The following is a 16,616-nucleotide window of genomic DNA, read 5'->3' on the forward strand; positions in this document are numbered from 1 at the left end:
TAAGTAGAAAATGGCATTTTGTGTTTACTTTCAGTTTTTTGATTACTGCTGAAACGTGTACTTTCTTTTGTTTATTGTCTGTCTGTATTTTGGCTTCTGGGAGTTCTCTGTCCCTATTTTTGGTTCAGTTTTAGAGATATTGGTCTCTTTCCTCTTTAGTTAGGAGTGCTTTTATGTTCAAGTTATTGTTTGTTATCTAACCACTTCATTTTAGTCCCAGTGGTTTTATCATGCAAGCAAAAATGAATAGACACATTATTTGCCCGCTCCCCACCAGACAAGGACAGGAGGACGCAATGAGAGTAGACACATTCTTGCAGAGGGCGTGGGCCCACCCACGCCTGCCACACCCAGGCTTTCAAGGGGGTGGCCTGCTCCTTACCAGCCAAGTGCACTTCCACTCCACTGTGGTCGATCATGGTGGCGTTGACCTTGCTGTTGACAACCTGGAAGCCAGTCACTCTGAGCATGGCTGGCTGCTTCTTCCCCTGGTACTCATAGGCCCCTTTCCATAGGGAATTCTTGGCAAAAACATCACCAGGAACTAGAGGAATTGGGGAGCAGATATGAGAGGGACTTACATATGTGTTGATAGGATTGCGGTCACCTGATGGCTGATCCCAGTTCACTCACTGAGATTGTTTTCCCCCAACACCTAACACAGGGGAGGATGGTGGAGTGCTCGAGTCCTCTTGTGATCCAGAATGGAATTAGAGCTGAATATGATGCCAAATCTAGTTTCCTTCTTGTATAACACACTAATGTGGTACATAAAAGAATAAAGTTTGAAAAAGGATATGATAGTCTATAATAGTCTTGCACTGGTCGGGCCACACCTGTAGTTATGTGCCCAGTTATGGACATCACACTTTGAAAGATACAATACCTGTATTAAAAATGTAACCATTTCCAGGAAGCTCCCTAGGCAGGACTTGGGTCTTTGTGTCTGTATGACCACATACTGGGTTGGGGGGTGGGGGCTGGGCTTGTGGTAATCAATGGCTCCAGAGCTCCAAGCTCTGGATGTGTTTCTGGAAAGCTTGGGCTCTCTCTTCTGGATGAGGTTTTTGTTTCCTTTCCTTCCTTCACTTCCTCCTGAAGTCTGTTTGGGGTGGGGAAACCTGTTTGGCTCTGTAGACAGTTTTCACATCCTTTCACTGAGTACTTAGAAAGTCATGTGTAACTAGGTGACGGAAGCAACACCAGTTTCTTGAGCCAGAGATCTGAACCATACCTACCGGAGGCCTGGGTGAGTGGTGGTTCCCGGGCAGTGTTGATGGGTCTCCCACTAGGCCGCACCTCTGCTGGGGAAAGAGAAAGGAGGGAAATAGGTTCAGCCTCTGCTCTACACTCTACTGGAGAAATAATGGCCACCTCTCTGACATTAGGTCAATGGTTTCTTTGAGATCTTGTTTTGGACTTGTCCTCTTTAGACTGGGAGTGGATACTTTGATGGTCTGGTGATGCTATGGGCCCCTCTCAGAATAATCAAAGGTAAAGAGTTAAAGGGAAATCCATTCCATCGATTATAGTCATTGAAATACTAAACAAAGAACTAGGATGCAGGGAGATATGTGATTCTTTACTACTGCATTAAGTAACAGGATCTGGCAGCAGGTCCAGTCACTACCCTAATGTTTCATTAGGAACATTAGTCAGGAACATACGCAATATTTCACGATATCAGCGAGAATGATAATATAATATGAAAATCTCTGCAATTTTTACTGGTTACAAAGTTATAGGTGTTGTAAACACTGTTTTGGGTTTTTGTCTACATTCCAAATGAAAGGAAATGCTAAATTTCAGTAAAGGGTAAAGGAAAATAAAGTTATTTTCCCACCCTGGTACAGAGATCTGCCGAACGTCCCTACGGATGACTCTAGTTTGAACAGCCCTGTCCCGGACTGTTTCTACTTTCCTCCCAGATGCCTGGCACCAAGGAGGACCTTCCACCAATCAAAAGCGAACTCCTTGAGCATTGGTGGGGGTTTCAGTGGAGTGCTTCCCTCCTTTGGAGTGAGGATATGAAGACTAAGAAGCCCCCAACAGCTGCTCCGTCTGGCACTATGAACTGCAATTCTCAGCCCTACTTTCCCGGCATCCACACCACATCCCCCCCAACCTATGAGATGCTCAAGGAGAAGCACGAGGTGGCTGTACTTGGGGTGACCCAGGGCTTGGATCCCATGGCAACCACCACGATCGGCATTCACAGCAAAACCTCTGTGCGTGATCACATCATCTGGTCCCTGTTCAACATAGTCTTTGTGAACTTGTGCTGCCTGGGCTACTCTGTGAGGCCCAGGGACTGGAAGAGGGTGGGTGACGTGACAGAGGCCCAGGCCTATGACTCTGCCACCGAGTGCCTGCACATCCAGCACCTGGTCTTGGGCCTCCTTCTGATTGTTATATTCACCATTATTTTTGTCACTGGCTCACTGATGATTCTCTAAGCAATTTCAGAGATCATAAAAGGTTATGGAGCTTCCTAGTAGCTGCCCATGGCCTGAGGCTGTCACCCCTTTCACAGCAGTTTATATACACATCAGTCTACAACTGAACCCAATGAAGCACTCATGTGTGTGGGAAATAAAAGACTGAGAAGCCCTCACAGGCAAAAGCACGTGCAAAAGCACAAGTTTTGGGCCTGAGCCATACAGTCTAGGTTCAGGTCCCAGTAGTGCTACTTAATGCTGTGTGACCTTGACTAGTTACTTTACCACTCAGAGTCTCTGTCTCCTCATTGGAAACATGGGCAAATACTGAAACATACCTTATAGGTCTGTGATAAATAAATGAGGTGACAGTCAGCCAATGTTAATGTCTTTCCTTATTTGACACAGAAACAACAGAAATATCTGTCTTGTCACCAAGGAAGGGCTGACTCTCCCTACTGTGTCTTTTAGGAGGCCAGGGTTTTAGCATAATCCTTCTGACTCTGGAGGTTAGCTTATGTTTGTGTTTGCAAAAGGCTGTGGAGAAACTTTCCACAATGACTCAGTAAAAGCAAATTTATGAACAAAATGCCTTTAATTGTCTTAGGTTTTATAAGATGAGGGAGTGAGAGGGAGAAAGCATTTTATGGGCCAGGATCTATGCTAGGCCATGTATTTCATGTTATTTCACTTACCCCTGCTCTCAAAACTGTGAGGTAGAGGGGTACCTGCGTGGCTCAGTTGGCTAAGTGTCCAACTCTTGATTTTGGTTCAGATCATGATCTCACAGTTTGTGAGATCGAGCTCTATGTCAGGCTCTGTGCTGACAGTGCAGAACCTGCTTGGGATTCTCTCTCTTCCTCTCTATCTGCCCCTCCCCTGCTCATGCTTTCTCTCAAAATAAGTAACTAACATGAAACATTTTAATGAAAAAAACCTGTGAGGTAGAGATTATTGTCTCCTTTTTATAGAAGAGAAACCCACTAAGGGGCAGAGAGGTGAAGAGGCTTGCCCAAGGTCACACAGGAAGGGACAGGTAAAATTCAACTGCATCTAAAGCATTTTGTGTTTTTATATATAAGTACACAGTAACATCAAAAACAATGAAGTACTTAAGAATAAATGTAACCAAGGAAGTGCAAGACTTATATGCTGAAAATGACAAACCATCATTAGAAGGAATTAAAGATTTATCAACGTTTATTTATTTTTGGGACAGAGAGAGACAGAGCATGAACGGGGGAGGGGCAGAGAGAGAGGGAGACACAGAATCAGAAACAGGCTCCAGGCTCTGAGCCATCAGCCCAGAGCCCGACGCGGGGCTCGAACTCACGGACCGCGAGATCGTGACCTGGCTGAAGTCGGACGCTTAACCGACTGCGCCACCCAGGCGCCCCTGAAGGAATTAAAGATTTAAATGAATGGGAAGATATTCCATGTTCATGGACTGGAAGACTTAATATAGCTCAGACGGCAACACTCCCCCAACTGACCTACAGATTTACCACAATCCCTGTCAAAATCCCAGCTGTCTGCTTTGCAGAATTTCAAAATCCAATCCTAAAATTCATCTAGAAATAAAAGGGGCCCAGAAGAGCCAAAACAATCCTGAAAAAGAAGCACAAAAAGGAAGATGTACACTTCCCAACTTCAAAATTTATTACAAAGCTATTGTATCAGACCTGTGGTAATGTCATAGAGGCATCAATGACATCGGCTCAATGGATAAAATGGAGGATCCAGATATAAGCTCACATATTTATGGTCAAGTGATCTTTGATAAGGGTGCCAAGACAGTTCAATGAAGAATAGTGAAGAATAGTTTTTCCAATAAATGGTGCTGGGATAACTGGATGGCCACATGCAAAAGAATGAATTTGGATCCCAAACAACCACCCGCACCAAAAAAACCCCACAAAAGAAACCTAAATGTAAGAGCTAAACTATAAAGCTCTTAGAAGAAAACACAGGCATAAGTTTTCATGACCTTGGATTAGGCAGTGGTTTCTTAGATATGATATGAAAGCACAAACAAGCAAAGAAAATATAGATAAATTGGAGTTCACTAAAATTAAAAACTTTTGTGTTCAAAAGGACATCAAAAGAAGGTAAAAAGAAGGACTTCTTTTGAAGGACCTTCAAAAGAAGGTAAAAAAAGTCCAAACTAATTGCATTGTATTCATTACATATGTGCAGTTTAATGTACCAATTATATCTCAATAAGGCTGTAAAAAATACCTCCCACATTTGAAAAAACAATGTAACACAGGACTAAAGTGGAGCTTAAAATTGACAGTCTAATTTCATTTTAGGTGAGGAGTGAAATAAAGGATAGAGTACTGTAAACTTAACAAAAAATAAAGAAAGCGAAAGACCACCCGTAAAATTGGAGAAAATATGTGCAAATCTTGTATCTGATAAGGGTCTTATATTCTAGATATATAAAGAACTCTTGAAGAGACTCCAGAGCAAGATGGTGACATAGAAGGCTCCTGAATTCCCTCCCCCCACCCCCCACGCCATGGACACACTGAATGTACAGCTACACAAGGTTCAACAGTAAGAGTTCAAGTAAAAGAAAAGATCTAAACATAAAAGCATATAAATGTATAAAGCTCACTGATAAAGATGGATGGTTACATTCAGAATACTCTAATACTGTAATTGTGGTGGGTAAATCAGTCATAACGCTAGTGTAAAGGTTAAAAGACAAAAGTGTTAAAAGTAACTATAACTACAATAATTTGTTAATGAATATACAATATAAAAAGATGTCAATTGTGATCTCAAAAACAAAATGTAGGGAGTGTAAAAACGTAGAGCTTTTGTATGCACTCAAAGTTAAGTTGTTATTTGCTCTAAAAGACTGCTATAATTATAAGATGTTTTATGTAAGCCTCACAGTAAACACAAAACAAAAACCTATAGTTGATACACAAAAAGAGGAAGGAATCAAAACGTACCACTACAGAAACTCATCAAATTCCAAAGGAAGAGAGTGAGAAAAGAAGAAAGCAACTACAAAGCAGCCAGAAAAAAATTAAGAAAATGGCAACAGGAAGTTCATACTTATAAAAAATTACTTATTTTTTATAATTAAAATTTTTTTATTATTTATTTTTGAGAGAGAGAGACAGAGTGTGAGTGGGGGCAGGGGCAGAGAGAGAGGGAGACACAGAATCAGAAGCAGGCTCCAGACTCTGAGCTGTCAGCACAGAGCTGGATGTGGGGCTTGAACTCATGAACTACGAGATCATGACCTGAGCTGAAGTTGGATGCTTAACCAACTAAGTCACCCAGACGCCCCTGTAATTTTTTTAAATGTTTATTTATTTTTGAGAGAGACAGAGAGTGTGTGAGCAGGGGAGGGGTAAAAAGAAAGGGAGACAGAATCAGAAGCAGGCTCTGAGCTATCAGCACAGAGTCCCATGTGGGGCTCGAACTCATGAACCGTGAGATCATGACCCGAGCCAAAGTTGAACCCTTAACCGACTGAGACACCCAGGGGTCCCTCAAAAATTACTTTAAATGTAAATGGACTAAATTCTCCAATCCAAACACAGAAAGCAGTTGAGTGGACAAAACAAAAACCAAACAAAAACTCCAGACCCAACTATATGCTGCCTACAAGAGACTGACTTTTAAGGACATGTAGCTGAAAATGAAGTGAAGGAAAAAGATGTTCCATGCAAATGGAAACCAACAGCGGAGCAAGCTATATTTATATAGATAGAATAGACTTCAAGCCAAAAACCGTAACAAGAGAGAAAGAAGTTCATTAGATAATGATAAAGGGTTAAATTCATCACGAGGATATAACAGTTATAAATATTTATGCACCCAACATCAAGACACCTAAATATATAAAGCAAATATTAACAAATCTGTGGGGAGAAGCAGACAGCAATACAATAACAGTAGAGGAGTTCAATACCTCACTTTTGACAACAGATAGATCATCCAGACAGTAAATCAGTAAGAAAACACTGGACCTAAACTAAACATGAGATCAGATGGACTTAACGGACATTTACAGAACATTCCACCCAACGGCAGCCGAATATACATTCTCCTCAAGTGCACAGGGAACATTCTCCAGGACAGAGCATATGTTGGCCTACAAAACAATTCTTAATAAATCTAAGAAGATAGAGATCATATCAAGCATCTCTTCTGGCCACAATGATATAAAACTAGAAATCAATTATAAGAAAAAAAGTGGAAAATTCACAAATATGTGGAGATTATATACCATGTTCCTGAGCAACCAATGGACTGAAGAAGAAATCAAAAGGGAAATCAAAAACTATCTTGAGACAAATGATAATGGGGACAGAATTTCTGTTGGGGAAGATGAAAGTGTCCTGGAGAAGGTGGTGATGGTTGCACACAGTATGGTAAATGCACTTAATGCCACTGAGCTGTGCACTTAAAAATGGTTCATTTGGTAAATTTTATATTATGACTATATTATCACAATAAGAACTTAAATGTACTCTAGAAGAGTTCACTACCACATATGGAGAACAAATACTACTTTTCATAAGTAAAATAAACGTACAACACTTCATGCAGTGAAAATACAAGAATAGTATTACATTCTGGCCCTCATAAAGGCTCTGACTCTGACACTTTCTCTCCCTGAGGGGCAGAACTGCAAAGTACTTAGGAACAGGGATTCTGAAGTTAGATCTTCAGGATCTGAATCTCAGCACTTTTCCTTTACCAGCTGGTGACCCTGGGCATGTTGCTTAACTTCTCTGTGTCTCAGTTTCCTCATATGTTAAATCTGAATAGCCCCTGCCTCTTAGGATGATTGTTAAGGATTAAATGAGTTAGTGCACACAAAGTGCTTAGACTTTACTTAATACCTGAAATATGGTGAGATCAGCATCTGTAAGAGAGTTTAATGCTGTTCCAGCACCAAACTGATCCTTTATCCTTGCTTGACCCTTCTGTTAAGCCTGGACTCAGATCACCTTCTCCAGGAAGCCTTCCCTGGTTTCTCTCCTTCCCTACTTAGGCTGAATTGGTCCTCTTCCTCCTCATCCCCACGGCATTCAGTGCATTGCCATGTTCCTGAAGGTTCGGTTACATTTGATAATGTGTCTTCTGCAGCTGAACGTGAGCTATTTTAGGGCAGGGTCTGTGTCTTTCACCTTCCAATTCCCTATCCCTAGCACAGGCATGTGTGGTGATAATGCTCAATAAACAGAATGAATGAATGAAGACGAGGGGAAGGGAGGTCTGGGGCATTTTGGTAATGCCGAGGGATCTGTGGGTGGGTGCTGTTTTATCAAGGTTATACTATGTGTAACGAGTTATTCTGGTTTGGTGGAAATGATTACACATAATCCTGGGAGAAGGTAGCAAAATAAAATTTGGGATGGCTTTACCCTGTGCCTCTCTAGACTGACATCTCCTAGAGGCTCAATACCTCAGAAAATCAGAAGCAGGATCCAGCTCCTGGAAATCACATCTCTGCCTTCCTTTTTAAGAAATATTTATTTATTTTGAGAGGCAGAGAGAGAAAAAATGAGAGCGGGGGGAGGGGCAGAGAGAGAGAAAGGGAGAGAATCCCAAGCAGGCTCTGCACTGTCGGCAGAGAGCCTGACGTGGGGCTTGAACCCGCAGACCGTGAGATCATGACCTGAGCTGAAATCGAGAAGTGGAGGCTTAACCAACTGAGCCACCCAGGCGCCCCTCTTCCTTCTCTGTTGCCGTCTTCCCCCCAAGCTCAGCTGTCACCTTTGGCCTCCCCTGCTGGAGAAGTTCACCGAGCAGGCACACTCACCCAGGCAGATGGGTGGTTTGCCTGTCCAGCTGCCATCTGCTTTGCAGGTGCGGTGCTCGGAGCCACCCTTGAGGGAGAAGCCCTCCTGGCAGGAATAGATGAGGGTGTAGCCCATGGAGGGCAAGTCCAGGGCCCCAACGTTGGCATGGGTTGGCGTCTCTGGCTGCTTGCAGTGGTGGGCTGGACGAGAGGAAAGATGGTGTTGGGCCTGGGGGATTAGGGTCATCAGAAGGCCTTCTGCCCATTCCTGTTTCTAGATGGAACATCCCCTTCCTTTGCTTTCTAGGCCCCTTTCGTGTCCAGCATGCCCTCCCCAAATCTCCCCTCCATCCCAGCCTTGATGTCTATACAGATGGCTACGATGGAGGTGATGTGGATACTGGCTTAGTCAGTCTGGAGGGACTGCAGCACTCTTCCTGAGGGAAGAGGAATAATCATGGTCAAAAGCCTGCAATCTTTCATCCTGAGGGCTGACCTTGTAGCAGTTCGTTTTTGCTGCCACTGGAAAGTTCTTTCTTTTTTGCTAAGGCATAGGAACTTCCAGTATCAGAAAGGCTTTTGTGTGGCAGTGTCTTCCGTGAGGCCCCAAGGGATAAGGACTACAAAGAACGCAGTATTGGTCCCAATGAGAAGTCATGAGCTCCCCGTCATCCAGAACGTCTGAGCATGGCCCGGGTGCCCAGCTGGGGGAGATAACATGTTGCCAAGAGGCACCATCGTGGGATGCAGGTGAAGTCTGCACTCACGGACACAGTCGGGTGGGGTTCCGCTCCAGGTCAGGTTGGGAAGGCAGGTCCTGGTGGTGGAGCCCTGAAGCAGGTAACCTTTTTGACAGCGGAAGAGCACTGTGCTTCCGACCTGTGGGGAGGAGGGAAGGTTCCTTGATCACTTTCTGCCCAGCGATGCTTCACACCCTGTCGCTTGACTACTTACTTTCGCGTGACCGAGCTCCTACCCACACCTCTGTCTCCACCTGCAACATCCTACTTCCACTTCTCTGCCCGGTTAAATATTATTTACCCACTTTGAGGCAGCTTCCACTCTGCCTTTTCCGCAAGCCCTCACCCAGGCCCCGGAGCCAGATCAATGCTGTTACTGGAAGCATCACTCTCCGCTGTGGCGGACAGAGTGCCTGACTCAGAATCAGAAGATCGTGATCAGAGTTGCGGCTTCCACGTCTGCTCACGGAGTGACAGGCTGTAGGGGACTCTATGCCTTAGTCTTCTGGTGGAGAGCGTGGGGTGACCAGCCCTGCCACGTCTACAGCACAGTGTCGTGACACTCAAATGCAGTGGTGGATTTGAAAGCATTTTATACACTGCACGAAACAGAATCACTGCTTGTGCGTGTCTCTTTCTTCTACGAGTCGATACATTCCGTAAGGAAGGGAGACTTGTCTTCTCTCCAGATAGCTGCATCTGGCACTTGCTTTGTAAGTATCTGTCGGACGGAATTGCCACCTTCCTGCCATCTAAGTCTCTGCTCAGTTGTTTTCCCCATCCTCACCCTCCACCAGCCCTCACTGTCCAACTCTACACCCCTGCAGCCACCGACTCCATCTCTCCCTCTGCCCTCTGCGTGGCATGGCGGGGTCAGATCAGCTTCCTAAGTTGCAACTCGGATTTCACTATTTCCCAGCTAAGAACACTCACATGTCCCTATTACGTACAGGAGCAAATTCAATCGCAAAGTGAAACTCTTGACTCGCACTCCCTTCCTCCAGGCCTCACTGCTGTGTCTTGAATTTCATCATCTCATTCGGCAACGGCACCTCTGTCCATCCAGTTGTGCAAATCAAAACCCTCAAGACAGCCTTGATTCCTCCCTTTGCTTCAGCCTCTCCCTCCAATCCAACAAGTCCTCTGGTTCTGTCTACAAAGCCCACCCTGACCCCTTCACTTCTCCCCGTGTCACTGTCACTCCTCCTTCCTCCTGAGCCACTGCAACAGCATCCTACTTGTCTGGTGCCTCCCTCCTTAACCCCCATCATTCACTCTCTCCACAGCGTGCAAATGCTGGATCAGAATCACCTTCAAATGGTTTCCTGTGACATTTAGAATAAAACCAAAAATGCTCACTGTGGCCTTGAGGGCCCTAGGTGACCTGGCCCATGGCTTTCTCTTCTCAAAAATTATCACGTGAGGGGCTCAGTCGGTTAAGCGTCCGACTTCAGCTCAAGTCATGATCTCACAGTTTGTGGGTTTGAGCCCCACATCAGGCTCTGTGCTGACAGCTCAGAGCCTGGAGCCTGCTTTGGATTGTGTCTCCCTCTCTCTCCCTGCCCCTCCCCTGCTTGCTCTCTGTCTCGCTCTCAAAAGTAAATAAACATTAAAAAGATTATCATGTGATATTTGATGCATGCAAAAGTCTATGTGGAACATATACAGAAATGACCTGTCATAAAGAACTGTACATCTTAAGTGGAGTGCACCCCTCCACATAAGGGCTAGAAGGCTAGTGACACAGTTGTCACTATCTGTGTGCTCCTTCCCTGCCCTGTTCCTCTGCTCCCCCTCAGTGGTAACTACTACCTTGAATTTTGTTTTTAATTTCCTTGCTTTGTTAAAAAAGAATTCTATCACACATAGGCACATATCTCTCTCAACGATGTTGTTCCTAGTTTTAATCTTTTTGAAATAGCATCATACCACCTTTGTCATTCCATACTATGTTTCTTTTCTTTTTTTTTTTTAAGGTTTTTTTTTTAATGTTTTTAATTTATTTTTGAGACAGAGAGAGACAGAGCATGAGCAGGGGAGGGGCAGAGAGAGAGGGAGACACAGAATCCAAAGCAAACTCCAGGCTCCAAGCTGTCAGCACAGAGCCCGACGCAGGGTTCAAACTCATGAACCGCGAGATCATGACCCGAGTGGAAGTTGGATGCTTAACCGACTGAGCCACCCAGGCACCCCATACTATGTTTCTTTTTTAAAAAAAGTTTTCTAAATTTATTTTGAGACATGGAGAGAGAGAGAGAGAGAGAGAGAGAGAGAGAGAGAGAGTGGGGAGGGGCAGGAAGAGAGGGAGAGAGAATCCTGAGCAGGCTCCACACTGTCAGTGCAGAGCCTGACACAGGGCTTGAACTCATGAACAGTGAGATCGTGACTTGGGCTGATATTATGGGCTGATATTCAGAGTCGGGTGCTTAACCGACTGAGCCACCGGGGCTCCCCCCTGACTGCATTGTGTAGAGCTGTAGTGCATTCATCTGCCCTGCTAATACACCATTGTGTGACTTTACCGCAATTTTTCTCATGTTTTGGTAACATGTGCAAGAGTGTCTTTGGGGTTAGTTTCCAGGAATGGAGCTCTTGGGTCACAGCATGTGTGAATATTTAACTTTATAAGACAATGCCCCATTTCCAAGCCTCACCCAGCTCTCTGGCCTCTTCTCCTCTGTTCACAATGCTCCGGACTTGCTGGCTCGCCCACCTACCAGTCCTCCAACCTGCTAAGCACTCCCCTGCCTTGACACCCCTCTGCACTGGCCGCTCCCTCTGCCAGAAATACCCACCCAGCTCTGCCCAGGGCTGGCCCTTCTCATCACAGAGGCCACAGTTCAAGTTCAGGAGGCCTCTTCCCTCACCCCGCTTCCTAAAATAGCAACCCACCCCATCACACCCCTTTATATTATATGGTACGTAGTGCTTATTGTTGTCAGAAATTATCCTGTTTATTGTCACCAAATGGAGAGCCTCCTAGAGCGGGCACCTGGCCTGTCCTGTTCCCACTGTATTCCTAGCACCTGGAGAGGTTATGCCGCTAAATATTGTTAAATGAATGCAGATTGAGTGAATGAGTCACATTCCTTGGCTGGATCCCAATGTGCCATTTCTTCTGGGCACGTCTTGGGCTCCAGTGAATCGTCCCGCCTTGAACGCACCCGTACTTTCCTGCTTCCTGCTCTCTATTCTGTGCGTCCCATCCATGGCTGTCCAAATCCCTTCCTTCTCCTTGAAGCTCATTCTGAGATGTGTCCATGAAGCCTGTATCCTCCTGGAAGGTGTCCATGGAGCCTGTCTCCCGTGTGGCATCTGCTCGCTCCTGCCACTCTGTCTAAGCCCTGTGTCTGTGAGTAGGGGATATGTGCCGTGAGGACAGAAGGTTATCTGTCTCACTCATCTCTGTCTTTCCATAACCACCCGCCCCAACTACATGGGCCTGCTGGGAAGTGGTGCTGTCAGTATGTGAGAATCTGCTCTCCCACATCAGGTTTTTGGATTGGTGTAAGTGCCTTCTGTTTCTGAATGGGCTCCTGTGTGGCACGGTTCAAAGAGGCAGAGGGCTTCCTGTCTCCGGCTTCCAAGGTTTTGTGTCCCACTGGTGCTGCCCCAGGGAAGATCCCTGAGTCTTTCGAGGCTGACAGCGATGTGAAGGGACAGGAGGCAGGAAGGCCCGATCTTGGCTGACCTCATTACCTGGTATCCCTGGGAATTGTTCTGTATCCCAAACTGCGGCACACCAGGGTCTGCGCACATGGTCAGCGTTGGGTCTGGATTGCAAAACAGAGAAACAGACCACACGGGCACTGAAGCTTTCATCGCCTCCGCTCACTCTGAGAAATAGGGGTAGGAGGGGAAAATGGAGCCAGATCCCGCCTCCCCCACCTGTTGGTATCTCCACCCGAGTCATACCCCCGGGCTATGTGATCCCCGGCAGCAAGTTCACTCTGGCTATTTCAATATCACACCCGGCTTTAAGAAGCTCAGAGGAGGACTTGTTCCCTTTTGCAAATGAGAGCACTGAAGACAGGGGAAGGAAAGGCATCATCTTGGGCCTGAGAGAAGGATGCCCACCAGCTGGGACACTCTGCCCCAGACCACCTCTTACCTATGCAGCTGGGCTGGGTGCCACTCCACGTCCCGTCTGACTGGCAAAACCTCCGTGGTGAGCCCACCAGCACCAGAGGGGGCTGGCAGGAGAAGGAGACAGACGACCTGTAGGAGAAGCCTCGGTCCTCTCTCCTCCCACGGGCTGGGACGCCAGGATCTCCGCAGAACACGGCTGGAAAGACGAAGGGAGAAAGGCAGGTCTGAGTTGCTTTCTAGAACCCAGTCTGCCACCCCAGGCTGGCTTTCCTCCTGGTTCTACTTGAACTCTGCACACGGGGGCAGCCCCGGGGAAAAGATCACACTTGCCTCTCACACCTGCTGCCGTGTGCTTCCTCTCCTTTCCATATTCAAACTGCTTGTTAATAATCCCCCAAATGGGGCGCCTGGGTGGCGCAGTCGGTTAAGCGTCCGACTTCAGCCAGGTCACGATCTCGCGGTCCCTGAGTTCGAGCCCCGCGTCGGGCTCTGGGCTGATGGCTCAGAGCCTGGAGCCTGTTTCCGATTCTGTGTCTCCCTCTCTCTCTGCCCCTCCCCCGTTCATGCTCTGTCTCTCTCTGTCCCAAAAATAAATAAAAACGTTGAAAAAAAAAAAAAATCCCCCAAGTAATGAAGTAATGTTCTAGGAAGTGTAGAACGTTGAGAAAAAATAAGCTAAAACTCACCACCGAAACTTTTTTTCCACTTTGATGCTCATTCTCTCCTAGCCTACGCTCGGCTGTATGTAACCTTGTGCGTGGCTGTGAACCCGATGTCCAAGTGTTGTAAACCCTGCTTTGTTTGCTTATTAGCCTGTAAACACTGGCCACATATGCAATGAAAGGTTGTGCCGTAACTGTAGTTTATCATAGCTAATCATTTGTATTAGGTATTTTCTATTATTATAACCTTAGATGTTATAGGGCTATTCTTTCCCTGGTAGTGTTTTCTTAGGGGGATTCTCTAGGACTTTGTATGTTTAAAGGTTTAAGCGTGTTTACAGGTCTTGACGTGGACTGGAAATGGCTCTCCAAAAAGTGTGCATTTACGCTGCAGCAAGTAGTGTATGAATGTGCCCATTTCATTGAGGTCATCAGGGAGATTCACTAGAGAATGATCACCAAATTCAAATTGTGTGACAGCAAATAGAATAAAGGCAGGCCCCTCTTCTGTCCCTTCAGCTCACTGTCTTAAGCGTTTGCATACATAGTTTACTAAAAATTCTTATTTCCTTAGGACGTTGCAGAAACAGACCTGTGTTTTAAAGGGGGTTGCCTGCAATAGTGATTTTGATGCCTTTTAAAATAAGCACAGAGGGATTCTACCTGTAGTTTTGTTCTTAGAACCAATATACTTTTATTTATTAAACATTTTTTTTAAATGTTTGTTTTTTTTGAGGGAGAGAGCTCTTGAGCAGGGGAGAGGCAGAGAGAGAGGGAGACACGGAATCCAAAGCAAGTTCCAGGCTCCAAGCTTGTAAACACAGAGGCTGATGCGGGGCTTGAACCCACAAACTGGGAGATCGTGACCTGAGCCGAAGTCGGAGGCTTAGCCAGCGGAGCCACCCAGGCACCCTGAATCAATATACTTTGAAACAGCTATCAAGCCCAAAGATAATAAACAGCCAGTGGTGTGTGGTGTGGTGTGAGTAGGCCCAGGGGACCGCCAGCACTCTTGTGTCGTGTTGGTCGGAAAGCATGCTCAACTTGCACTTCTTTTCTGTAAACACTTGCTGTGGCAGTTCTACGAATCGCCAAGCCCCGAACAAACCAGCTGCCGTGGGGAGCAGCTGGCTGGGTCTTCACACTGTTAATGTGCTCCGCTAAAAAGAAAGGGCCTCATGTCGATCATATGTGGCTCTGAAGTTCCATTTATTGAAGCAGTCTAAAATGAAAAATTAAATTTTATGTCTATTCTTTTCTCCTGTCTTCAAAGTTCTAGTGGTGATAGCATGAGCTATAAATTTGAGTGAGAGTTTCAGAGAAAATTGGATCGATGATTGTTTTCAGACTAGACTTTGTCACTCACTCACTATGTCAGGTCCTTTTTCTGAGCCTCATCTTCCCCATCAGCCGCCGGAGAAGGGACTTCTCCTGCCCACCTCCCAGGATACGTCGCTGTGAGCATCAGATGTGACCATGTGTGCAAACGTCCCTTGAGGAGGCAACACAAAGCACTGCGAAATGTAAAATGTTGTCTGTATGGATGTACTGATGCGCTGTGACCTCTCAGTGGATGAGTTCACATGTGGGTAATCAGAGCAGAGCTAAAGGCCCAGGGTGACTCTTCTTCCTCATTCCTGTTTTGCTTTGAATTAGATGCACTTCCTTCTCTATTAACTTTCAAAGACCATTTATTAAACGCCTTTCAGCTCCTGATTTTCTGCTGTTTCTGGAGCCAAATAAGTCTGCAGGCATGAGCCCTGCCTTCTGAGATCTTGGAATCTAAGTCAGATAACACAGGAGGGTGTAAAAGATGAAAGGTACCAATTTTCAGTAACATGGCTTGAACATCAACAAAATTGACTGAAAGTACACAAGTGCATTAGATACTCAGGAGAAGAAGTGGAAGTTGCACATTTGGAAATGGTGCAATCAGGGGTGGCAGGGCGGTGGGGAGAAGTCAAGTTGAGAAGCTCTTTCTTAAAAACAGGGGTGCGGCCCAGCCAAATGAGAAGGTAGCATGGAAAGAGCTGAGTGGATCTGGGGAACATGTAGAAAGTGGGTGAGGCTGAAAATGAGTTGATCCTGATCTGCTACAGTATGGGGACAAAATCCTTGACCATGTTTAGGGAGTTCTATGAGGAAGAATGGTGTTACGAGGATACATTCGCAATAATACAGCAAGAGAATGACCAGGTTTGAGAAGCAGGCCTACGGAGGAAGAGACGCAATCTGGAGGAGGGAAGAGGAAGCACCAAGAACTGCGGGAGGCCCAGATGCAAAGTATGAACCAGTGATAAGAATTCCACGGTTTACTGCACACCTCAGTGGTCAGCCACTTGGCCATGGTAAATATGTTGTGGAGCACAGTGGGTGAGAAATAAAGATATCTGACTTCTTACCAGCAATCTACAAGAAAATGGGCTACCAAAGGCAAAGCTCCCAAAGATACCACTTCAAGCATGAAGAACACCCTTGATGCTATGATATGAACGTGTGTATATGCATGGAGTCAAGAGGTTCATAAACATAACCAAAATAAAATGGAAGCAGGACCAGCAGGCTATGCTGGCAGAATCCTCTATGGAAGCTGGGGAGTCTAGTCTAACCAATCAGAAGTCAGTTAAAAGTCAGTTACAGGCCGAGTTGACCAGATGTTGCCAAATCCAGAAGAGGCAGCTCAATGAGCAAGTACAAATGGATGACAAAGAAAGAACAGCTCCATCTTGCTGATAAGGAAGGTGAGGCCAAAGAAAACAATGAGATACCTTTTAAAACTTCTTGGGCTAGTAAATATTAAAAGATATTGGCAAAATCCATTGTTAATGAGGATGTGAGTCAAGACATATTCTCATAAACTGCTGGCGGGAGTGTGAGTGTGCTTTCTAGAAGACAGTTTGGCAACAGGTGTCAG

General features: G+C 45.7%; 1 protein-coding gene and 1 pseudogene across 5 annotated transcripts in view; one reads left to right on the forward strand and one right to left on the reverse strand.

Moving 5' to 3' along the window:
* Positions 1-16,616, reverse strand: part of CSMD2 (CUB and Sushi multiple domains 2) — a 602,428-nt gene that overhangs the window by 9,354 nt on the left and 576,458 nt on the right. For 3 of the 5 annotated variants that reach the window (XM_086716392.1, XM_086716388.1, XM_086716390.1), the window contains 6 exons: positions 13,063-13,236; positions 12,651-12,724; positions 8,979-9,090; positions 8,233-8,412; positions 1,239-1,304; positions 383-544 (listed from right to left, as the gene is read on the reverse strand). In XM_086716392.1, the coding sequence (XP_086572518.1) occupies positions 383-544; positions 1,239-1,304; positions 8,233-8,412; positions 8,979-9,090; positions 12,651-12,724; positions 13,063-13,236 (768 nt within the window). The remainder of the gene's footprint in view (positions 1-382; positions 545-1,238; positions 1,305-8,232; positions 8,413-8,978; positions 9,091-12,650; positions 12,725-13,062; positions 13,237-16,616) is intronic. The other 2 variants (XM_086716389.1, XM_086716391.1) reach the window with 1 other exon arrangement.
* On the forward strand, positions 1,861-2,495 carry LOC112872041 (interferon-induced transmembrane protein 3 pseudogene; annotated as a pseudogene).

This window comes from Puma concolor, chromosome C1 (genome assembly GCF_028749965.1).
Source record: "Puma concolor isolate L17-30 chromosome C1, mPumCon1.1.hap2, whole genome shotgun sequence".
Lineage (NCBI taxonomy): Eukaryota > Metazoa > Chordata > Mammalia > Carnivora > Felidae > Puma > Puma concolor.